Here is a 25,688-nt window from a genome sequence, read left to right as displayed (position 1 = left end):
TCTTGCAAATTCCTCCAGTGGAAAATTCACACCCCCGAGAAATATTCCTGCCCAAGGAAGATTCTCTCAATGGAAATCCACTCCAAGCACAAAATCCCTCCAAAAAATGTCTATATACTTCCAAATAACAAATACTATACGTAAAAAATGGGCAAATTTAGTAACTTACAGGAGTCTCCCCACAGACTGTGGGGGGGGGGTCACTTTACTCTCTAAGACATAGTTATTTGATCTTTCAACTATACTGAACAAAATGGCTGTCTCAAAATTTTGCTCAGATAACTTTGAGAAAAATTGGGCGACGGGGAAGGCTTGCTGCCCTCCAATCTTTTTCGTCACTTAAAAAGGGCACTAGAACTTTGACTTTCCGTTCAAATGCGCCCTGTTCTAATCTTTTAGGACTATTATTTCAATATGACCACCCCTGGGGAAAAAAATATCAAAAAGAACAAAAAAAACAATAAACAAAAAATAAACACGCATCCGTGGTCTGTCTTCTGGAAAAAATAGCAGAATTTCACATTTTTGTACATTGGAGCTTGAAACTTCTATAGTAAGGTTCTCTGGTTCTCCGGTAATATGATGGTGTGATTTACATCAAGATTCCTTTAATATTATGAGTTGTTTTCTCCTTATTTCAAAAATCAAGCAGATTTTCTCAGACTCGTAAGTTTTCATGGGTAACACTAAAGTTAATAAATCTAATATATTTGGAATCAGCATAATAAACTTGTTCTTATGATGTATCTATTGATATCGAAGTTCCATTTTTAGATTTTCGGTTACTATTGAGCCCAGCCGCTTCTTACTTACTGTTCGTTACCACGAATTGTCTTATTTCTTACCATGAACTGTTTCATTCCAAATATATGAAATCCATTAAATTTAATGTTGCCCATCGAAAGCTAAGAGCCCGAGAAAACTTGTCTGATTTTCGAAAGGGGGGAAACACCCATAAAACGTCAAGCGATCTTATTTGTTATTGTATTGATTTTGGCAAATATACGGCAATTTTTGGGGGGATGGGGTAAAAAATTTTCTTTGGTGGTGGATTTTCAAAAGGAAGAATTTTCCGTAGGGCGGAAAAGTTTTCCAGGGAATTTTCCTGTGTAAATTTTATATGGGGAAATTTTTGGGAATTCTTGTACGGAGCTCAATTTTAAACGTGAATACATTTTTCCAGCGTACTTCTCCTGAGAAAATCTTCAACAGGAAGGGAGAAGAGGGTAGTTTATCGCTGGAGACATTTTCTGTTCGGTATATTTCACGGGAGGGGATGGATTTTCCATGGAAGGGGGTATTTCAAGCATTATTTGAAAAAAGACCAAAAATTAAATTAAAAAACAGGTTTTTTTTCAAATAAGAGCAAAGAAAATTTTTCAGAGGGATATGTCTGGGGGAAGTTTTCAGCGAGAATGGAATTATCCGTGGAGATTTTACGCGGGAGAAATTTCCCAAGAGATATGTTCCGCAGGAGGAATTTTTCAGTGGGTGATTTTTTTTTAGAAAATATTCTACAATGGGGGAGGCCATTTTTAAGGCATGATTTGAAGAACTATAAGAAATTAAATAATAAAAACAAGATTTTTTTCAACTGAAAGTAAAGCGCACTATTCGAACTTAAAATGAAACAAAATATTTTGTACTTGTGGGGGGCTCCCCCTTCCTTATCCCTCTCTCTTTACGCTAGAGCTTTAAAGTTCTTTGCTCCTAATTCAAATTCAGCAATCCTAATGTTAAAAGCGTTATTTTTAAAGAATTGGGAGAGAAAAAAAAACTCAAGCTTTAGAATGCTTTCTTCATATACGGAATAACTTCTGTTCGTTTTAAGTTATAACGTTGTTCCTTACTTTCAATTGAAGAAAAACCCGATTCACTTATTTAACATCTGACAGTTTTTCATATCATACCAGAACCCCCCACCCATCCCATTTAATATTTTTCATGGAAAACATACACCAGAAACCCTCCTTCCCAAAGGAAACTCTCCCAGTAGATCCCTCCCTAGAAAATTACCTTAAAAAAATTTCCTTTAATTTTCCCAAAACAAATAAAATATGTAAACAATGGGGAAACTGCATAGCATCCAGCCCTTCCTCCAGGGGCTATATGGGGTCATGTCATCGGACTTTATAATATGCAGAGCCAAAATGGCTATCTCAAAATTTTCATCGGATGCCTTTGGAGAAAAGAGCGTGTGGCCTCTAAATCCTTTTGGTCACTTAAAAACGGCACTAGAACTTTTAAATTGTCCGAACTAGCACTTTCCCAATCTTCTAAAACCATTAGTTCGATAAGATTACCCTTGATGAAAAAAACAAACCCGGGATATTTATTCTGGTAAAAAATAGAAAACTCCACATTTTTGTAGAGCTTGAAACTTCGGCAGTAGGGTTCTCTAACACGCTGAATCTGATGACATGATAGGATTAAGATCGCTTGAACATTTGGGAATGTATCCCCCCTTTTTTGATAATCAGACACATTTTTAGGCTCTTAGCTTTTGATAGGTAACATTAAAATTAATTAATTTTATGTATTTGTAATCAGCATAAAAAGCCAATTCTTTTCATATGGTATTTGTTATCAAGTTTCCTTTTTTTAGAATTCCGGTTGCTGTTGGGTTCGAGTTACTGCTTATTTACAGTTTATTATCACGCCCTGTTGGACAAACTATACATAAGTCATATTTTATAGGCTACTATAGTGCTCTTACTTTTATGGCTCAATTAACTCTTCATAAAAAAAATGGAAATTTTTTCACCTGGTGACTGATGAATTAAAACAAGATCTTTGTTTTTAATTCTCCTCTGTCTGTTTACTGGACCTGGTAAAATTGGTATTTCAACGGTCTCAATTAGTAATTGAAGGATTTGTGTATGTTTGCGAAAAAACACTCTCAACATTTCTGTTGTTCTTCATACAATTAATTTTCAAGCTGTAAGAGATCTACATTCGATGAGTATTTCAAGTTTCAGCTTCAACAATTCTCAGATTTCCCAATTAAAAAATTTGGGATTTTGCCATTTGGCAGCGAAATAAAATATGATGTATGTCTACTATGAATGGAAATAGTGTTGGATGGTAGCTAGGAATGTTGAAATATGGATCTTTCAATTTTTTGAATTTAGTTATTCACATTTCAATTATTATAATACAGTATATGATACTCGATTATATTATATTCTACACACTCGAGAATTTGGATCGCGAAGACAAGAACTGGTTTTCGCGGTCAATTTTCACGGCCCTACCCTATTTTTTGCTGTAGTTTTCATAATTTTTAACTAAAATATTGTATTCTCACCATACTTTGTTTTATTTCATTAGCATTTATTAGCATTCCCCGATTTTGACATTAAATGAATTAATTTTGTACGGATAAATTTAGCTTGATTGCTATCGCATATTGGAAACCAATGTAAAAAAATAAGGGTACTTATGTATTATACGGGAAACCTCGAGAATTTGGATCGTGAACATGAGACATTACTCGTTTTTTACGGTGTTAATACCAGACAATTAGCTTCGGCTCACTGGGAAAATACATTGTAGCTATATTTTGATTAAATATTTAGTTGGTATTTTGGTTAGGTTAGGTTAGAACGTATTTAATACAATGCGCTCTGGGCGGCCCGGTCCCCCTTCCATAATTCTTTGTTGTAGTTTTCACAATTTTGTTAATAAAGTATTATATTTTTATCATATTTTGTTTTATTTTATTAGTATTAACCAAACTTCACTTCTTGAGCGTTTCTCACATAATACAAAGTGCCAAATTAAGTTTTCTTGAATAAAATATTCTATTAAAATTTTTGTTTCATAGCTTGGTAGCTATTGGCAAATGTCGCTTCTTTCTTGCAATCTGTTATTACGAACTTCTTCACTACAAAATATTTCTATTGCCCTTTTTTGCTCTAATAAATTTAGGCCATACGAAGGCCTTAAACCAATGAAAGGCCACATAAAAGAGTAGTAAATATTTATACTAAGTGACGTCTATATATAAAATTAGACCATACGAAGGCCTTAGACCAATAAAAAGGCTACATAAAAGGGTACCAAATACTTATACTAAGTGACGTCTATGCATAAAATTATTGAAAATTAGAAAAATTGTGCAAAAAGATACACATAGCTTGCTCTATTACTGGCTACCCTAGAAGACCAAAATTATGTAAATTTTCAATCCTCAACATTGAAAATGGACCTCCTCATCTACCCAAATTTTATAATGATTATTAAAAAAATTAATAATCAATATTAAAATATTTGTAAAAAAATTTACAATATTAAAAGATTATTAAAAAAAGCTAAAGCTGATTGAACTTCTTAAACAAATGTTTCAGTTATACCAAAACTTAATTTTGCATGTCAATGTGTTAGTACTTAAAAAGAGAAGCTTTCGTTTTGATTAAATAAAAAGAAACTAGTTTTTTTTACTGAAAGTAAGGAGCGACATTAAAACTTAAAACGAACAGAAATTACTCCGTATATGAAATGGGATGTCCCCTCCTCAACGCCTCGCTCTTTACGCTAAAGTTTTTAATTGTTTTAAAAAGTAGAATTGTGGGAAAGAGTCAAACTTTAGCGTAAAGAGCGAGGGGTTGCGGAGGGGAAAACCCATTTCATATACGGAGTAATTTCTGTTCGTTTTAAGTTTTAATGTCGCTCCTTACTTTCAGTTAAAAAAACTATTTTTTTATTTAATTTCTGAACGTTTTTGAATTAATGCATGTTTGATTTTGGCTCTCCGCACATATATTATTAAAATGGAATTTGCATTTTAATTCTTTTTTTGGCTAAATGGCTTTCTCTTAGTTTTGATCAGATGATTTTGAGAAATAAGTGGTGGGGAAGAAGGCCTAGTTGCCCTCCAATTTTTCGGGTAATTGAAAAGGTAACTAGAACTTTTAAATTTTAACGAACATTTTTATTAGTGAAAAATATACGGAGCTTAAGAATTAGCTTACGTAACAAACTTTTATATTTTTATATTTTTATTATGTATATGGGGGGGTTTGTCCCCTGGTTATTACCTCGCTCTTTACACTACATCTTAAGTTTTGTCCCAATTCCAAATAATTCGTCCAGTTAAGAATGATCCCTGAGTCAGAAAGGCCTTAGAATAAATAGTTGAAATTACTAAAAATACTATAGCATAAAGAGCGAAGTATTTATCTCCTCCTAAATACCTCGCTCTTTGTTCTAAAGTATTTTTAGAACCCCTCACATGCGTAATAATCTCTGTTCGTTTTAAGTTTTAATGCTACTCCTTACTTTCAATTGAAAAAACTTTTTCATGTTTATTTTTTCATTGTTTTTTTTTTATAGTAATGCTAGAAAATCTCGCGCCCTTTTCATTGAATTTCTCTTTCCCCACGACATATTCCTCCAAGGAAAGATCCTACCACATATCCCCCTCCCCTCAACCCCACCCCAAACCAAAAAAAATCCCCCTGAAAACGTCAGTACACTTCCCAATAACCATTACTGTATGTAAACACTGGTTAAAGTTTGTAACTTGCAGCACCTCCCCCAGGGACTGTGGGGGAGTAATTCATCCCCAAATACATAGTTATTATGGTTTTTGACTATGTGGAACAAAATGGCTATCTCAAAATTTTGATCCGTTGACTTTGGGGAAAAATGAGCATGGGAGGGGGCCTAGGTGCCCTCCATTTTATTGGTCACTTAAAAAGCGCACTAGAACTTTTGATTTCCATTAGAATGAGCACTCTTGCGACATTTTAGGACCACTTTATCGACACGATGACCCCTGGAAAAAAAGATAAATAAACACGCACCCGTGATCTGTCTTCTGGCAAAAAAAATACGAAATTCCACATTTTTGTAGATAGGAGCTTGAAATTTTTGCTACAGGGTTCTATGATACGCTGAATGCGATGGTGTGATTTTCGTTAATATTCTATGACTTTTAGGGGTGTTTCCCCCTATTTTCAAAATAAGGCACATTTTCTCAGGCTCGTAACTTTTGATGACAAAGACTAAATTTGATGAAACTTGTATATTTAAAATCAGCATGAAAATTCGATTCTTTTTATGTATCTTTTAGCATCAAAATTCCGTTTTTTAGAGTTTCGTTTACTATTGAGCTGGGATGCTCCGTACTACAGTTCGTTACCACGAACTGTTTGAAAATTATACAAACAAAATATAAGTCATAAAGCAAGATTCATGAGCACATGCACAGGTAAAAAAAAGAATCAAAATCCGAATGCTGCAACGCCAGTATAGATTCCACTTTTTGGATAGCCTTTTCACCACTTAGCCCAGTTTTTTTTCACATTTGAAGATTTAACTTTAACAAAATGACACGACCAGCTGTTACTATTCCATATTTTAACTGCATAAGTTGTTTATTTTTCTAAATATTTAATGTGGACCCAACTGTTCATCAAAACTCGTAAATTGTCTACTTCAGCTGCATACAAATCCCATCGGCAAGGTATCTGTTTTGTACCACCACCGCATAGCGAGGATATTAGTCAGTAGCCAAATATAAAAGAATCCCTTTACTCTGTCGTTGTCTTCAAATCAAAGATTTTCCACTGCTACATTGAACTGTTAAAAGATATGAATCTCGGGCTATATGCAAGGGATTACAAGCATATCCAACGCAATTTTTCTAAGCTGTCATGAGATACAGTTCTGATTTGGAGCCTCATAATATAAGGGAAAAGCCAAACTTATCTTACTGGTTGACCCTGTCCTTTTTGGATTTGATCAGCTGTTGTTAGTCGCTCAAGAGCATACAATAGCACGCAAAAATATAGATCTACTAATCGTCTAAAAAATTAATGTGGAAAACGCCATACCAGCCAAAAACGATTAGCAAGCTGACAATTGAGTCTTGGATTTCATGGTTTAAACCGTTCATTACAGTAAATGAGCTCCCAATTTGGGAGTCATAATGCCAGGCAAACTCATACACCCTTCATAGTATTTCGTCCACAAACAGTGACGTCAGTCCCGACAGAATTGTGGGGGGTTTGACATTCTTGCAGGTCATACGCATAATAAAAATCTAACTCACAGTCAAGAATTAAACTTTACCTTCATAAATTGTGCCTCATACTACTAGTTGGGTTAACGAGAATACCTGACAAATCTTAGCATACTTATCAAATACATTTAGAGAAGGTAATCTTTTCCTTTCAGCTATTTTTATTAAAATATCATTCACGCCAGACTTACCTCATTTATCAGACAATCTGAGTGTTAAGCTCAGTCTTCTTGTAGATAGAGGGAGTCAAGACTTAGAAATAATTAAAATTTATTTGAAGTGTATTGAGCGATCACTTCAAAGTACAAAAATGAACAATGTCTTTAATTTAGGTTTAATTCTGTCTTCTTGCAAAGTTTGATCTGAGCCAAAAAAGCTGAATTATCATTATCCTGCCTACAGTTCAAGATGAATAAAAATATAAAAGAATACCATTTTTTTTCTTATTTGTTGTTGATGTCGAGGATTAACAGCGCTCATGACAGAAAACGTCTAACTCCCAGCTTAGTATTCTTGGCTCCACGTAAAGTTCATTTCCTTGCTCCACTCTAAATAAGTGTTTTGAGAAATTTGGCATGTAGTCACTCGTAATACCAATAATAAATCTTCATATCCTACTAATCCTATATAGCATCCTTACGAAAATAGGGTAAATTCTTAAACATTCCTAAAGTACTCCCTCAGAAAGTCTGGAAATTCCATAAATAATAAAGAATTCCTCAAAATGGAATCAATGACATGTTCCGACAGGCAAGCATATTAGAGAGTGTGAGTCTTTCCTCCTCCCTCAAAATTTAAAGATATTTACAATTTTTCCCTGGTTTCTACTATTTCAAATCTGTCGGTTATCTTGACCAAATCTCCCCTCCCAGCACACATCCGCACATATGTGAGTCCATAGGAAAGGTATTGAATGTTCCATTGCTGAAGATTTAATGTTAATTTAGTGTTATTTGAAGTTGGTTATCCCCAAGTTGTATGTTTTACGAATAGTCTATGGTTTTTTAGAATGTTCCCAGAAATTAATGCACTTACGCGTGCAGCTGAATTAAAGTGTCCCTTATAGATAATATTTTTATAACCACGGCAACCCATGTCCTCATAAGTGGTGTATCTTATCATTATAATGTTTTTAGATTGTGTTCACTGAGTACCCAAAACACCCAAGTAGTTACAGGAAAACAAAATGCGCCCTCAGTTATTGTAAATGTGAAAAAAGTGAAAGACTTTTTAGCTTGAAGTCAATGATTTCACAATTTGCTGAGTCTTTACGCGTATTCTTATTGAACTTCTTGGAAGTCAAAATTAAATAAACAAATAAGATTGTTCAACTGAAAGTAAGGAGGACACTAAAACTTAAGACGAACAGAAATTATTCCGTATATGAAAGGGGCTGCCCTCTCCTTAACACTTCACTTTTTACGCTAAATTTTGACTCGGTCACAATTCTACTTTTTAGAGTAATAAGAAACTTTAGCGTAAAGAGGGGGGTGTTGAGGAGGGGGCAACCCCTTTCATAGAAGAAATAACTTCTGTTCGTCTAGATTTTCATCTTGCTCCTTACTTTCAGTTAAAAAAAAATTATTCAATTTCAACTCGTGTCTGAAATAATTCCGAGAAATCCGCGAGACACAAAATTGTGTAGATAATTTTTGAAGTCCATTTGGCAAAACTAACTCATTAAGAATTAATAAAGAAAATTATTTCTCAAAATGTTGATTCTGCAAATTGACTTTCTTCTTGAATTTTCCAGTTTCCTATGTGCCTTTGGTTGTTTTTCATCGTTTTTTTTTACAGTCAAAAAATTTAATTTTCTATAACGCGACATATTTTTCATCATATACTGATTTTCATTGCATAAACTACTTTTAAAACATTCAAAATAACTTGATTAATTTTTCTGAAGTTGACACCCATAACATATATTGATAATTGGTCAAGGTTAGATCAAATAAATAAATCATATGGAAATATACAGTTTGGGCTATATATTTCCATATAAAGGAAGGGGGTAAAGTATAGAAGATGTGCCCTCAAAATAAGTTAAAAACAATTTCTTAAAGTAAAAATTATTTTCTGTGACATATCTCATTGTCAATAGTCCCAATTCTTGGCTAATTTCATTGGTTCTTACTGAAAAATAATGCCAATTAAGAAAAAATGTATATAAATATATAGCCTTAGGCATTACCTGGCCTATTAATGGATTTCCAGGGATGTGAAAATTATATAATGCTATATCAGAAATACAATCAAGCTACTATTTTGTTACCACACTGTTTATTTCATATTTGGGGTATTGGTTCAAGATTACCATGCTGTCTAAGGTATAGCTGCATATTAGAACAACAACTTAGACCTTGTTATTTATAAGACATATATTGGATACTTATTAAAGAAATATACCATTTGATTTCAAACTTGATTTTCTTTAAACATAATAGGCCTTATAACAGCTTTTGCTAGCTTAACCTATGAAAATTTATTATTTCGTATATTAAGGGGTTCTCCCTTTCCTCAATACATAACTCTTCACGCTAAAGTTCCTAGGTACTTTTAAAAGAGCTTCTTATTCTAATTAAACGCCCTTTGTGTTTCAGGAGTCGTTCTTAAGATTTCGGGACAAAAAATCGAACTTTAGCACAAAGAGCGAAGTATTGAGGAGGAGCCCCCCCTAATATATGAAATATTGTCGGTTTATTTTACGTTTTAGTGATGCTCCTTACTTTCAGTTGAAATTTTTTTTTAATTTCTGATTGTTTGTCAAATAATGTGATCAAGCTTCCCTCCATGGAAAATTCCCTTCCGCACGGAAAATTCCTCCATGCTGAGTAAAGCTCTTCTCACGTAAAATACCTTGCCCCCCTCCACCCACCTGGAGAATACCCCTTTCTGTCCTCAATAAAAATCCTCTCAGGGAATTTCTCGCGCACATTTTCAAATCATTTCAGAAATCCCCTTCTTGAAAAAATTTTCCCGGAAGTGTCACAACCCCAAGTGTAGTATTTTATGTCTAAATTCAAGTCATACCTCATCATTTTTTCAAAAACAAATAAAGGATAAGAAGTTTTTGAACTGTTTACTAGCCACATAAAGCAATTACGAATATTGTTTGATAGTAATATCGGAAGTTTTCACATTTTGCAGCCCTTTCCTCAGGAGTTTCGGGAGGTTATGTTATCCCCAAAGGCATATTTGTTGGACCAAACAGCACATCTGAACAAAATTGCATATAAAATTTTGATCGGACGACTTTGGGGAAAGGGGCTATGGGGAGAAGGCAAACTGCCCTTCAGGGAGGGGGCTAGCTGCCCTCAACATTTACTAGAACTTTAAATTTTTATTCGAAAGAGCCCTCTGCTGATCATCAAGGACCATTGATTCGATACGATCACTCACAAAAAAAAAACAAGCAAACAAAACAAATAAACATGCATCCGTTATCCACAAAATAAATTCCACATTTTTGTAGTTAGAAGCTTGAAACGGCTACAGTAGGGTTTTCAGGTACGTTGAATTGTATTGTGTGATTTTTGTTAAGATTCCTTTACTTGTAGGCTTGTTTTTTCCCATTTTCGAAAATAAAGAAAATTTTCTCGGGCTTGTATCTTTATGAATCATATATATTTGGAATGAGCATAATAAGCTGATTCATTTGGTATACATCGATATAAAAATTTCATTTTTTAGAGATTTGATTAATATTGAGCCGCGTCGCTCGTTTTTACAGTTCATTACCAAGAACTGCTTGATTGAGTCATTTAAAATTTTAATTTAAGCAGGTGCGTAACAAAAAGTAGAGACTATTTTAATTTACAAAAAGTATGGATTTTTTAATTTTTTAGAAGCTGTGAAGCAAAAGTGTTATTTTTAAAAGTTTAAAGAAACTGAAGGTTCTCATAGGAAGGCAGGGCGAATTATAAGAAGCGTAGTTGGTAATCCCCAAGCAGATGAGCCTGACATTGGAAAAAATAGAGAAGGTAATCGTCTGGTTAACACTGTGATGACTCCTGAAATGTTTTGTGAATATTTTGCGAATATAGGGCCAAATCTATCATCAAAACTCAGCCATCACAGCAGGTAAATTTTGACAAATTTTTACCTGCATAAATTGATTTTTTACTTGAAATAAGGCAGATGACTTGTATGGAGGTGAATAATATTGTGAGGGGACAAGTATGATAAATTAATGATGCATTTCAGTTTTGCCCCAGTTAAGCCGTATAATTGAAAAGTTAGTTAATAATAAACTTAATGAATATCTTGTGAAAATTAATTTTTTACAGCCTAATAAGTTTATTTTTAGGAAAGGAACGAATAGGTAACAGGCAACAATATATTACACCAGTTAAATAATTCAGGCTCTTCATTAATGTTACCAATTTGCAGCAATAATCTTGGACGCTATTAAAAATTTTTATGCCGTTGATCATTCTATGTTTGTTGAAAAGTTGGGACAGTATGGAGTTACTAGAAGGTTCCTCAATTTCATTCTTAGTTTCCTTTTCGGTCGTTCACAGAAAATAAAAATGTCAGTGTCAATATCTCAACTATTGCTTGCTTATTAGATGTGGTGTACCACAAGGGTTTATTTTAGGCCCGTTTAAAATTCTTGATTTATGTAAATGATCTTCCTTCTTCTCTTCAGCCGCTTGCGAATATGGTTTCAGACTTCACGGAAAAAGTGATAAATGTTTCTTTCCCAATGTTTGCTGATGACACAGCTCCAGTTGTGTGTGGAAAAACGACTGAATTGTTGGTTATTTCATTGACCAATACTAATTAGAGGATATCCATCCGGATGAGGTTAAAACGATTATTATTAATTATAATAAATCTAATCTTGCAGTTTTCGAACGGTATGGTAATTGTTATCCATGGATATCTTCGGTGAAAGTAGGTTTTTGCTTGTTAGATGCATAATTAAATTCTTAATTTCTAAATCTGTTTCTGTACTCGTTGTATGTACATTTACTGTATTATATGTGTAAATAAACATTTTTATACCCTACACGTAAATTTTAAGAAAGTTAGAGACGCTACACATTCCACCACTACCCCCACTCTGCAATTCTACACATAAGCTTTATGAAAGTTAGAGACGTTAGACATCCTCCACCGGTCGAACCCCATATTGTAGGCCAACGCTACCACAAGACTCTAAGGAAGAGAGCACAGAGAAGTAGACACTTTACAGAGTGGTGACAATATGAAGTGAAATGAAAGTTAAAAGTGTCAATTGGGAAAATATTTTATCGTGTATTGTTGTTCGGTTTTAGTACCAGTATTTTATTTTATGTTCTTATTAAGTGTACCTTTGTTTTAGCATAGAAAATCATTATTTTTTGTGAAAAAAAAACAAATGATTTTGAAAACCCCAGGGAAAATCTATAACCTCTGTTAAAAGTAGGTTTTTCCGTTGAAAGTGTGAAATGGGAAAATATTTTCTTGTGTCTTGTTGTTCAGTTTTGGTACAAGTATTTTATTTTGTATTCTTATTAAGTGCACCTTTGTTTGAGGATAGAAAATCATTTTTTTATGAAAAGACAAATGATTTTGAAATCTCCAAGGGAAAATCTGTAAACTTTGTTAAACGTAGGTTTTTCTGTTGAAAGTATGAAATGGGAAAATATTTTCTTGTGTCTTGTTGTTCAGTTTTGGTACCAGTATTTTATTTTGTGTTCTTATTAAGTGCACCTTTGTTTGAGGATAGAAAATCCTTTTTTATGAAAAATAAAATGATTTTGAAATCCCCAGGGAAAATCTGTATACTTTGGTGAGAGTAGGTTTTTTCGTGTTACATGTATAATTAAATTCTAAAGTTCTAATTCTGTTTCCATCCTTGTCGTATGTACATTTACCGTAATGAATGTGTAAATCAACATTTTTATGCTCTACACATAAACTTTATGAAAGTTAGAGACATTACCCATTAGCTGTAATATATGAAGCCACTATAATCAGAAATGTTTCCTCTGAACGGAATGCTCGGAATTTCTGTATTTTCTTCCTGAACGTACACGTTTTTGTGTTTTATTATCATTTTTTTCAAGGAGTCAATGTATTTTTCTAGTTGTCACTTTGTGAAAGATTTAATTTTTTACAGTTATGAAGTATAAAGGTGTCAAATATATTGGTTTTTGGTATTCAAAATTAAATTATAAATATTGACATAAAAATTATTATCTGATTTTCTTAATCTTAGTTTTAATGTTTTACTTTGAAAAGACAACTTTGCGTTACTTTGAACAAACAAATAATGCGTTACTCTTTACAAACATTAAGTCTAATGGCATTAAAATATTTTGGTGTTTGATAACCAAGTTCTAAACTGTCGATGTGTTAAAAAATATCCGTCAAACGCTCTGGCATTGCTCAAAACATAGCTGAATTCTGGGAGTTTGTATCTTAGTTTTTGTAAGTAGGCTATCGTTTTGCGTATTTTTTGTAATTACTTACTTTTTCCTTTTTATATACTTTTACTTTAACTGACAAACTTCTTCCATTGCCTTTAGAAAATGTTAGTCTCTAATCTTCATGAGACAAAGAAAAAAAAGTTTTTTCAACTGAAAATAAGGAGCTGCATTAAAACTTGAAGCGAACAGAAATTATTACGTATATGAGGGGTCTTACTCCTTCCTCAACACTTCGCTCATCACGCAGCAGTTTTTCGGCACTTTAAGAAAAGTTTACTTATTGTTCTAATTGAACGTCAGTTCCTATATCAGGATTCGTTATTTTAGAATTTGGAAAAAGTTTAAACTTTAGCGTAAAGAGTAAGGTGTTCAGGAGGGGGCAATCCCCCTCATAAATAATTTCTGTTTGTTTTAAGTTTTAATGTTGCTCCTTACTTTCTGTTGAAAAAAACTCTTTTTCTTTGTTTAATTTCTGATCGTTTTTTCAATAACGCCAAGATACCTGGCTCCACCTCCACGAAAAAATCTTCTCTGGTCAATTTAATTCTGGCGATAATTTAACCTGGGCAATTACCCTTAACATCTCCAAGTGTAAAACTGAATCTGTAAAGAGAAAGCAAGACCTCTAAAGAAATATCGTATAGGAATTCTGGCAAATTCACCCAGAATTACCGCCTGAAAATTTTACTCCGTGGAAACTTCCCTCTCCATGGAAAATTCCCTCAGAAGAAAATTTGTCCTCCTCTCCCACCCGAAAAATATATGCATAATTCTCGATAAAAAAATAAAACAATGGGCAAATTTTATAACTTAAAAAACTTTCTCCAAAGACATAGTTATTCGGCCTTTCAACTCTGATGAAAAAAAGCTATCTCAAAATTTTGATCGGACGATTCTGGGAAAAAAGTGGCGTGGGAGGGGGCCTAGTTGCCCTCCAATTTTTTGGTCACTTAAAAATGGTACAAGAACTAGAATAAACCATCTCCCAACGCTCTAGACCCACTGAGTCGATATGATCATCGCTGGAGAAAAAAATAAATAACCACGCATCCTTGATCTTTCTTCTGACCAAAATGACAAAATTCCACATTTTTGAAGACATGAAACCTATACAGTTGGTTTCTTTTATACACTGAATCTGATGATGTGTTTTTCATTATAATTCTATGACTTCTAGGGGTATTTTCCCCTTTTTTTGAAAATAAGACAATTTTTCTCAGGCTCGTAGCCTTTGATGTTTAAGACTAAATTTAAAGAAACTTATATATTTTGAATCAACATAACAAGCCAATTCTTTTGATATATCTATTGGTTATCGAAATTCCGTTTTTTAGAGTTTCGGTTACTATTGAGCCGGGTCACTCCCTACTTACAGTTCATTACCACGAACTGTTTAAATATCCATCAAATATCCTAATAGAGATCATTAAAATAATAATAGTTTTTTATGTGCTACCAAAAGTATTGTACTCATAAAATTTTTCAGTTTCATGAAATTGGATTAAAAAACAGAAAAGGCTTTTCAGCTAAAGTGGCGAGCAAGTTCAAAACCTGAAACAAAATATAAATTACTCTGTATATAAGCCGGAATTGCACTCTTCTCAACACTCTGTTCATTAGACAAAAGTTTTTTCGTGCATTGAAAAATCTTAAAAAGCCGAACTTCACAGTAAAGAGTAGGGACCTAAGGAGCAGGCAGCCCCCTTCAAATAAAGAATATTCTGTTCAAATAGGTTCCAAATCTGTTCTTGCTTTCAGTTGAAAGGCTCTTTTTTTTTATTTGATTTCTGATTGTTTTCTAAATTATACCCAGGCCTAACCAAAATATAATTTGAGGTACCGGTCTCTTAAATCCTTGGTTAATTGATTTTAAAATGTGTAAATCAACAATTGAACGTTCGTTTGTACCGTCTATGTTTAAATTTGCAATTTCAATTTGGATAAAATTTGAATATACTTAAAGAATTGGCGGTGAATAGTAATTTCGGTAAAAGTCCTTGTTAATATTACTACTACTGAGTTTCAGTTGGATGAAATGAGTACTATTATTTGTATGGATGGAAATTCTGTGAGACTTATTATCTTCTACATAGCTCAAGCCATCACAACCTCTACAATAGGATTTTATTCTCGATAAATACATTACATATATTTGTTTAAATGCATTGAAGTACTTCATATAAATAGAAAAATAATTTCCTTGGTGGGGTTGATGGTGACCCGTTTTGCCTTTTCCACCTACGTTCTTTTAGATATGGGAATGTAACATTTTAGCTGTATAGAGAAACATTTTAAGTAATAAATAATTCCTACTCCCTCTACCTATTTCAACATTTATCTGAAGCCTCAAGAAGAGTAAGTAGTTTATCCATTGAAATGTACTTTTATAGGAATCTACCCTCCTCCACCTAAACAATGACTCACCTCCCTTCATTATAGTTGATACACAATTACGGATAACCAAACGTAGCCTAACTTCACTACAAATAAATCGAATCAACTTCAGTTGAGAAACTTAGTTTTTTCAATTGGCCCAATGGGATTTATTTATTTATTTTTCTTTTTTTGTGTTTTTTGGTGGTTGGGGTTGAGCTATCCTAGCAGGGTTAGATAAAGGTTAAATAAATTAGTTTGCTTCTTATTTGAAACAAGGAGTTCTGTTCATTCTAAATGTTCGTGTTTCTGACTTAGAATATGATTGCATGTTATTGAAATTAAAATTGAAAAAAAAACGTCCTCGAAGGTACTTCAGACACAAAAACCTTTTGGTGTAGTTAACAGGTTTTGATTACTTTTTGAAAACTTTTTTTGCTTAAACTATTGGTTATTTGTTTGGAATAAGGAGTCCTGATCATTTTAAATTTTCTTGGTTCTGACGTAGAGTTTGACTCCATTTCGTCTAAATTTAATTTTAAAAAAGCCCCGTAAAGGTGCTTCGTACAGGAAACCCTCCAGATATACACCTAGTGGACGCGTTCTCAGTCGCAAGGGGTAAAATTAATGACGAAAACCACACTGCCTTTCCATAATACAACTACAGAAGAGAGTATAATGAGGGTTTTTTTTTCCCAAGACAGTGAACAAATAAAACCAATTTGAATATTTCGGCCCTATATCTAAGGGCCGTCTTCAGCAAAGAAAATAATAAACAATAATACACTTACAATAAAAGTTCTCGGTTAAAAATCCATTTTTTTTAAAATAGCCTTGGCATCATTACTTCTTAGCGAAAAGTTCAGCCAAGACTGAGTGATAAAAGCTAACATTTTACAAGCTAAAAAGGTTCATTCATTTCACTAACTGTATTTATTAAAAATTTGAATAATTTCTTATTGCGATATTTGCCTTCTCTGCAGCTAATCTAGTAGCTCTTTTGGGATTGGGCTTGTTTCTATTCGTTCCTATTTTTGTTTTAATTTGAATAAGATTATTTTCTATAATTAGTTTTGTGTACATAGGGTTGAGTGTGTATTCACCCAAGTCTCTATTTAGGGATGTATTATTATTTAAGTTCGTTTGATTTCGATTGCCCCCTGAATGCACTTCAGACAGAAAACCTTAATGGTAAATACCTAGAAAATGTGTCTTGATCGCAAAGGGGGACCTGGTATCGTGAACTATAGCTGTCGGCAAAGACCTAGATCACAGGAAATGAAAAAAATAATAATTGCCCCTAAATAATACTTTAAACCTTATTCCTGTTGATTTCAAATTTATTTGGTTCTGACTTTTTCATTTGACACTGTGTTTTCTAAGCAATAAAAAAAAGAAAAAAAAGGAAAAATTATCCTTAAAGGTACTTCAGACGGGAAAATCTTCTGTATTAGTGGATGGGGACGCATTCCTCTTTAATGTTTTTTTCCAGTCGGAACAAAAATTTGAGTCAGTGAAATAGGGTTGCGAAGCACCTCTATTTTACTGATTCAAATTTTCTTATTAAATGGGCTGATGGAAGCATATGACGTAATATCAATGGAAGGAGATAGTCTCAGTCGAAAAAATGAAATAATTTGATTACAGTATCACCCAAATCATTCGGTAAAAATGACTAGCCAATAGGTAATATCCATTGCTCCCCACCTAAAAAAGTGACACCAGATCAAGCCTACGAGTAGCAATTACCCGTACTTCATAGTCCTAGCTTTTTACTTTACTCATTCCGTCATAGAGCAACACTACAGTTGCCAATGATTTCATATTTTCAAGGTATTTTGTTTAAAATTTATCTCACCCTGTTATGATAACTCAAACACCCAAAAAAGCAAAAATAAAGAATCAAAAACTAAAAAGGTAAAAGCAAATACTTTAGGATATACCATATATTCTAGACCACATATTCTGCCTTTGTTTTGGAGTATAAGTCGAATATTCCAAAACATTAATTGTTTATTTGTTATTTTTATTTGTCATACATTTTACTCAATTTTGTGTATAGGGTGAGGGTGAGGGGAGGCTTTTCCGAGGAAAGTTTTTTTTAGGGGAAGAGTTTCCAAAGGGAATACGCCTAGCACCGAGTTTTGAGGATAGGTAAGAATTCGTTGACTTCATCTTTTTAGTTTAAGAAGCTGAGAAATCGGTTTACTTGAGTTTATTGTATATTAGGTAAACTAAAAGGATTCTAACTATCTTTTCTGTAATTAAAAATGGTTGCTACAAGGATAACTCAGAACTAAAACTCAATAATTACATGACGCTTCGGGCTACTTAGAAGCCATGTGAGCCATATGATTGTGTAAAAATTAGTCAATTAGCCCTATGTTTCATGGAGCAGCAGTTCAAACTGAAACACAAAATGGCAAGAACAGAATTAAAATTTAAGGTATTAGAGGGGGTGTCGCTACTGCTTGAAGATACGTGTACGAATTTAATCAGGAAAAACAGGAAAACGCATTAACATCTCTTGGTGAAACTTCGCTCCAATACCCCCTCCCCCTATCAAGAATTCTATAAGAGTTGATTTAATCCGCCTTTTAGAGCGATTATTTCGTCATTTTAGCAAAGCAAAATTTGTGACATCTAAAATTACCGATTAAAAGTTAAAACCCTGAAGAATTTCGCTTTGTTTTAGAAAAAAATAGCACCACAGAAAGGGAAGTAATTTTGATTGAAATTAGGTCAACAAAATCAGCATATCAGAGAGCCGTAGCAAAGGGGCTTCAAACCTCTTTCCACAAAAATTGCAATTTTTTCTTTGAGAAGGATGATTAGAAATGCTCGTTTAATTGTTTGTTTTTTTTGCTGCTTTTTTCTCAAGGGTGCTCCTGTTTAACCAATAGTCATGGAATACTGGAGGAGGGGCCGCTCAGATGGCGATTAAAATTCTAGGGATTTTTTCATAAAGAAAAAAAAACGACCAAAATGGGGTTTTGAAAGCCAAACGGAAACACTGAAGAAACACACAAAGCGAATATTTTGAAAGAACAATTGCCTCTCTTCTTCAGCGCGAGCAACATAGTATAATCAAGGAAAATACCGAAGAAAAAAAAAACTTGGAGTCAACAAAACCAGTGACGAAAAACTAAAAAATTCATTAAAAGCAAAAAATTATAATAATTAAAACCAAATACCCAGCAACCATAAAGTGAGTCATTTGCAAATATTCTCGATTTGCACAAAATCCAAAAAATTCTGAATTGTCATTGACGCCAATCTTTTTAATCAAGAATAGAGATCGTATCAAACAGTTCGTGGTAACGAACTGTAAATAAGGAACGACCCAGCTCAAAAGTAGCCGACACTTTGGTAGCGTAAAGAGCGAGGTTTTTTGGAGGAGTAACCCCCTCATATACATAATAATTTCTGTTTGTTTTAAGTTTTATTGTTACTCCTTACTTTCAGTGGAAAAAAATAGTTTTTTTTATTTAATAACAGTAAAGTAGCATACTCTTGCACTTTGAGGCGCAAAACAAAACGTTTTGAGAAAATTCTGAGATAGCTATTTGATCTAGAACTATCATAAATTATCTATTCAGCTTCTAAGTTTTAGAGATCTTACTGCTGCATGGTAACGCTTTTGTTACTAAAGATACACGCTGGCCATTAAAAATAAGCTAGCTATTAACAAAGATAATTATTTTTAAGCTTCGTATAACTGAGTTGATTCGCTGATTCTTTACTAAATTAAATAAAAAAAAAAATTTTTTTAACTGAAAGCAAGGAGCGACATTAAAACTTAAAACGAACTGAAATTACTCCGTATAGGAAATGGTTTGTCCCCTCCTCAACGCCTCGCTCTTTACGCTAAAGCTTTTAATTGTTTTAAAAAGTAGAATTGTGGCAAAGAGTCAAACTTTAGCGTAAAGAGCGAGGGATTGCGGAGGGGACAACCCATTTCATATAGGCCCACGGAGTAATTTCTGTTCGTTTTAAGTTTTAATGTCGCTCCTTACTTTCAGTTAAAAAAACTAGTTTTTTCTATTTAATTTTCTGAACGTTTTTGAATTAATGCATGTTTGATTTTGGCTCTCCGCACATAAATTATTGAAATGAAATTTGTATACTAATTTTTTTTTTGGCTAAATGGTTTTCTCTTAGTTTTGATCAGACGATTTTGAGAAATAATGGGTGGGGAAGGAGGCCTAGCTGCCCTCCAATTTTTCGGTTACTTAAAAAGGCTACTAGAACTTTTAATTTTTAGCGAAAGTTTTTATTAGTAAAAAATATGCGTAACTTAAGAATTAACTTACGTAACAAACTTTTATATTATTATATTTTTATTATTTGTACGAGGGGGTTTGTACCCTCGTTAATACCTCGCTCTTTACACTAAATCGTAAGTTTTATTCCAATTCTTTAAGAATGACCCCTGAATCAAAAAGGCAGTAGAATAAATAGTTGAAATTACTAAAAATACTTTAGCATAAAGAGCAAGGTATTTATCTACTCCTAAATACCTCGCTCTTTATGCTAAAGTATTTTTAGAACCCCTCATATGCGTAATAATCTCTGTTCGTTTTAAATTTCAATGCTATTCCTTACTTTCAATTGAAAAAACGTTTTCATGTTTGTTTTTTCATTGTTTTCTTATAGTAATGCTAGAAAATCCTGCGCCCTTTTCATTGAATTTTCTTCCCCCATGACATATTCCTCCAAGGAAAGATCCTCCCACATAGCCCCCTCCCATCAACCCCACCCCACAAACCAAAAAAATCCCCCTGAAAACGTCTGTACATTTCCCAATAACCATTACTATATGTAAACACTGGTCAAAGTTTGTAGCTTGCAGCCCCTCCCCCAGGGATTGTGGGCGAGTAAGTCATTCCCAAAGACATAGTTATTATGGTTTTCGACTATGCGAAACAAAATGGCTATCTCAAAATTTTAATCCGTTTACTTTTGGAAAAAATGAGATTGGGAGGGGGCCTAAGTGCCCTCCAATTTTTTTGATCACTTAAAAAGGGCACTAGAAATTTTTATTTCCGTAAGAATGAGCCCTCTTGCGACACTCTAGGACCACTTGGTCGATACGATGACCCCTGGGGAAAAGAAAAGAAAAAAAAAACAACAAACAAACAAATAAACACGCACCCGTGATTTGTCTTCTGGCAAAAAATACGAAATTCCACATTTTTTTAGATAGGAGCTTGAAATTTTTGCTATAGGGTTCTCTGATACGCCGAATGCGATGGTGTCATTTTCGATTTTATGACTTTCAGGGGATGTTTCCCCCTATTTTCCAAAATAAGGCAAATTTTCTCAGGCTCGTAACTTTTGATGACAAGGACTAAATTAATTGGAACTTATATATTTAGAATCAGCGTGAAAATTCGATTCTTTTGATGTATCTTTTAGCATCAAAATTCCGTTTTTTAGAGTTTCGTTTACTATTGAGCCGGGTTGCCCTTACCACGAACTGTTTGATTATATATAATTCAGTTACTTCAGTTTAAAAAAAAAACATTTTTTTTAAAGAGGTATTTATTATAATTAAATGGTCTTTGTGATTCAGGAGTCATTCTTACAGAATTTGGACAAAATTTGAGCTTTAGGCTAAAGAAGGAGGCATTCACGATGGGCGACCCCTCCCCTCATGCACATTATAATTTTTGTTCGTTTTAAGTTTTAATTTTGCTTCTTACTTTCAGTTAAAAAAAAAATATTCAATCCCTAGAAAAGGGCCAACAAGTTTTTTAATTCAGTGGCTTGAAACATATACTCGCAAGTTTCTTGACGAAGTAGAAAAAAAAGAAAAAAATAGAGCGAAAAAAACTAGATTGGGACCACGGGCCAACTTTTTTCGTTTTGAAGCTTATTTCGGAAATTTCTGAAAATCCATGGGTCAAGGGGACCCAAGTACACTAAAAAGATTAGAAAATTGATTCCCCTGAGAATCGAGTTAAAGAAATGGCCACCAAACACTTTTTTTCTGAACAGACTAAAATTTAAAACTGTAATTTGGGTAGGACAATTGACCCAAATGTACAAGTTAGATCTTAATATGGGGGCAGTATCCCCCCTGAAACAGCGGCAAAAAAAACAACTAAACGATCGACTTTAAGCGATCGACTTTAAACGATCAATTTTAAGGATTGCTATTAGGCAATTTTGTTAATCAGGGGAGGGCTCTAGACGGCCAAAAATTAAGCCGGAATTGTTTATCCTTGATGAGATTGAAACTTACAGCCCTAGATCCCTGAATTTTGGCTGTGTCGTCATGTGACCTGAAACTGGGCCAACAAAATTTGTTCTCTAAGCTTGGATTGAACTTAAGGGGTATGTAGAAGACAAGTGGACCTACAATAGAACCAATCCCTTTAAAACAATGTTTTGTTTTGATTCATAACTCCAAAATAGGTGCATATTCATTTTGTCTCCGATTGTCTTACAAATTACTCGGCAAACAGAGTGGCGGATACAGGGGGTTGTTTTTGGGGCTCTTGCCCCCCTAAAAACATCAAAATTTGCATTAGTTACAGAGGTGGAGGGACATTAATTTTCGATATGTGAGCCTAATATTGTTAGTCCCCGAATATTAACTATGTTTCCACCCATGGGAATACATACTAGGCAAAACGACAGCAAAGAGACAAAACTGTTTTTAAAATGGATTGTATCGATTCTTGACACATCAAAATGGGCCAATATCTTTCTCCCCGAGCCGCCCGAAACTTTCAGGTAAGTAGGATTTAACAAGGGGTTCTTAATGAGGACAAAAAGTTTTGAAAGAACAAGTAGGTTTAATTGATTCTTAGAGCAAAGATTCGATTTTTTTTCGTTAATGTACTTAAAACTATCAGGGTAAGTTGACAGGGCCAAGGGAAAAAAATTAAGGAATTAACAAGGGAAATAATTAAGGAAACAAATCAGGTTTCTTTGATTTGCGACCCCCTTTTCATATTAAGACAAAAAACAAACAGAACATCTTCTCTTGACTTTCACTTATTCAAACAAACAAATAGTTGTAACAAATGGAAAATGAAGATTCTTTTAATAAGATGGTAAATTAAGACAGCAGCATATTTAAGAGTCTATAGGATTGCTTAAGCCCTACAGAAGACCGAAAACAACGTGTAATTTCAGCCCGTTTGAATATGAATACTTATCTCCATCTACCTAAAATATTATAGCATAAACGCTATCATGAACAGCCTTATCAGAAATAAATAGCCTTAATTGCACAAATGTACAATTTAAGGCTAGTCGAAGGTTCTGACCGAATATTCAAATTTTGTCAAAAGCTTTATTTAAAATCAAGTATATCAGTTTTTTTTTAATTGTTTATAAGAGCAATAATAAGAGTAAATGAGCCCTTATTTAAAACTCAACTACCTCCACATTACTGCCTCCAATGTTAAAGAGTATTTTTTTTTTAAGTTTTCAAATATGGTTTAGTAGACATTGATTCTGGTTTCCAGCATTAGCAATTACAATGGTGCTCTTATGATCTGGCCATTGTCTAATATTGAACGGGTTTAAGGCTTTTTTCCAATATCCTCAAAATTATTTGTGTGTAACGACAAATTACTATTAAGATGAATCTAAATAACTGAAAACATTTTCAAAACATGCCAATTGACAATTTCTATACCCTAGTAATTCTTCTGAAAAGATACTTATTCTAACTTCATTGTTACTACGGGCCAGATTTTGCTCTTTACTAGCATACAACTACCGTTGAACCTATTATTGTATTGATTGTTGATCCCAGTGTGGTCACTGGGCCAAACAAAGGCAATCATACAGAGCAGATAGGTGTAAAAAGTTGAAAAAAGCGCTTATTCACACCCAAATTGTTAGTTCTAGTGTCACTTGAAAGCGCCAAAGCCTATCGAATGACAAAAATCCCCTCTGTTGACACCCATTTTGTCCTTGATCACTAGAAATCAATTTCTAGTTAGCTGTTTTTACCATTACTGTCGAAAGATTATATTAAAAATCGAAAATATAAGTTTGGTTTTAAATGCAGGTGTTTCAATAGAAATGTGAAAAAAACAAAACATTCTAACCTGCACCCGCCACATGTATTTTTTTCATCCAGGGATATATAACAGGGTTAGCTCCTTCTGAAAGGTTTCCGTCATCTGAGCATTCGGATGAAGGTGAACTTGAGCGACCAGAATGATGTGACATTAAACCCTGTTCTGTCAATTGCTGTTGTTGTTGGTGCCTATTTTGGATATCCTGTTGAAGGGCAATATGTCCCTGTAATTGTTCTGCTTGAGATTGCAGCTGACTTTGACACATCATGTGCTGCTGATGTAAGCCTGGCGGGATTGCTCCCGTGCAGGAAAGAGGAGAAGGAGAGCCAACATTGGATCTCGGTACTCCCGGGCTTGATACTTGGTGGGGTATGCTAACAACATGTCCCAATTGTGGGCCCATTGTGCAAGATTGTTGGGGGGAATAATAACCCCCCATTTGGTGGCTATAGGGACCATAAGGAACTTGTGGATATCCGTAATGTTGAGGATTTACATAGTAATCACTAACACTTTGTGTGGGAATATAACTATTTTGGTTGTATTCTTCACTAGGTGGGAACTTTGGATCAGCATAAATACTACTACCACCGACACCGTTCATAAGGAAAGAACTCATGTCCATTAATTTTCAAAGAATTGAACACTAATAATTTTTCTTACAGAAATGTCTCAGTAGCTAGATTAAGCTCCACCCATCTCTCTGGATATCTACGTCATGCTCTTTCTGTCAGCCAATCCGATTTATTCCAGCGTCTGATATCAGAACGTCATCAAGATTGATGGTTTTATACATCTGATCACGGCGCCAAGCGTCCCATTTGCTGTTACATGCAACATAATATATATGTCGTTCCGGGCTCTGATTTCTCGATGAAAAGAACAAAAAGGCATATATAGGATTCAAACAACGGTTGCCAAAAAAATACACAATCAATCTTTTATGCAATTGTCGGTTGCTTTGTTTATCATAATTGGAGAATAATATTTTTTTATGCAAATACAAGCAACAAAAAAGTGCTTGCTTTGTTTACAATGTTAATCGCTTGTTTTGTAGTTGTAATAGACAGGCAAAGATTATGGACATGCAAATGTCTTTTTTTTTATTGATGTATATCTGTCATCGCCGAACTTAATTACTCATCGTTTTGTACAATGCCAAAATAACTTTAATTTTGACATTTATTTTGACATTACCAATAAAAAAGGAAAACTTACTCAAAACCAGCCATATTGGCCGTGGAATTTTTCAATAATGTAGAAAAAAAACATTTGTTAACTTACGAAGCTTTAGTGTTTCAGTTCTTGGGAAGAACTGAAATATAGTAGAGATGCTTTGCAATTGAAAAACAAATATTCACTCCGTTACAGGGAGTTGAAATTTCTTCTTTGGAATTATAACAGGACTTCATTGTTTAACGATGTGGGTTGTATTTTTAAAACGATACATTTTTTTTTTATCTCAGTGCGGATTAATTACAGCTTTTGAAAACTTGACATCACCATTATCTGCTGTCATCACTAATACCGTGTCATCTTGAGCAGTGTTGTATTTTTGACAAGTTTTGATAGATTGATTAGTATTTATACCCTTACTTTCATATTCCGCTGATTTTTTTCCCCTAATGAAGATCGAAGGGCAACTTCTTCCTATCAGGAAAAATAAAAAGCACGAGATCACAATATTTTAATATACTAGAAAAATTTATTTTCTGTCTAAAGTATTTTTAGGACCCCCCTCCCTTCCGTTAAAAACATTTTTATGGAGACTTGCTCTCCTAGAAAATTAGCTACAACATCCTTGTATAGTAAAAAGAGGTACCAGAA

At 33.8% G+C, this 25,688-nt stretch overlaps 1 protein-coding gene across 1 annotated transcript in view; it reads right to left on the bottom strand.

The window, feature by feature from the left end:
• Positions 1 to 24,490, bottom strand: part of LOC136035466 (homeobox protein Hox-A4-like) — a 46,680-nt gene extending 22,190 nt beyond the window's left edge. Inside the window, exon 1 of the mRNA XM_065717281.1 lies at positions 23,889 to 24,490. Within this exon, the coding sequence (XP_065573353.1) occupies positions 23,889 to 24,486 (598 nt within the window). The 5' untranslated portion in view covers positions 24,487 to 24,490. The remainder of the gene's footprint in view (positions 1 to 23,888) is intronic.
• Between the last annotated feature and the right edge of the window lie 1,198 nt (positions 24,491 to 25,688).

The sequence above is a fragment of the Artemia franciscana genome, chromosome 14 (genome assembly GCF_032884065.1).
Source record: "Artemia franciscana chromosome 14, ASM3288406v1, whole genome shotgun sequence".
In the NCBI taxonomy this organism is placed as follows: domain Eukaryota; kingdom Metazoa; phylum Arthropoda; class Branchiopoda; order Anostraca; family Artemiidae; genus Artemia; species Artemia franciscana.
Note: the sequence above shows the minus strand (reverse complement) of the source record. Positions and strands in the feature narration are given on the sequence as shown.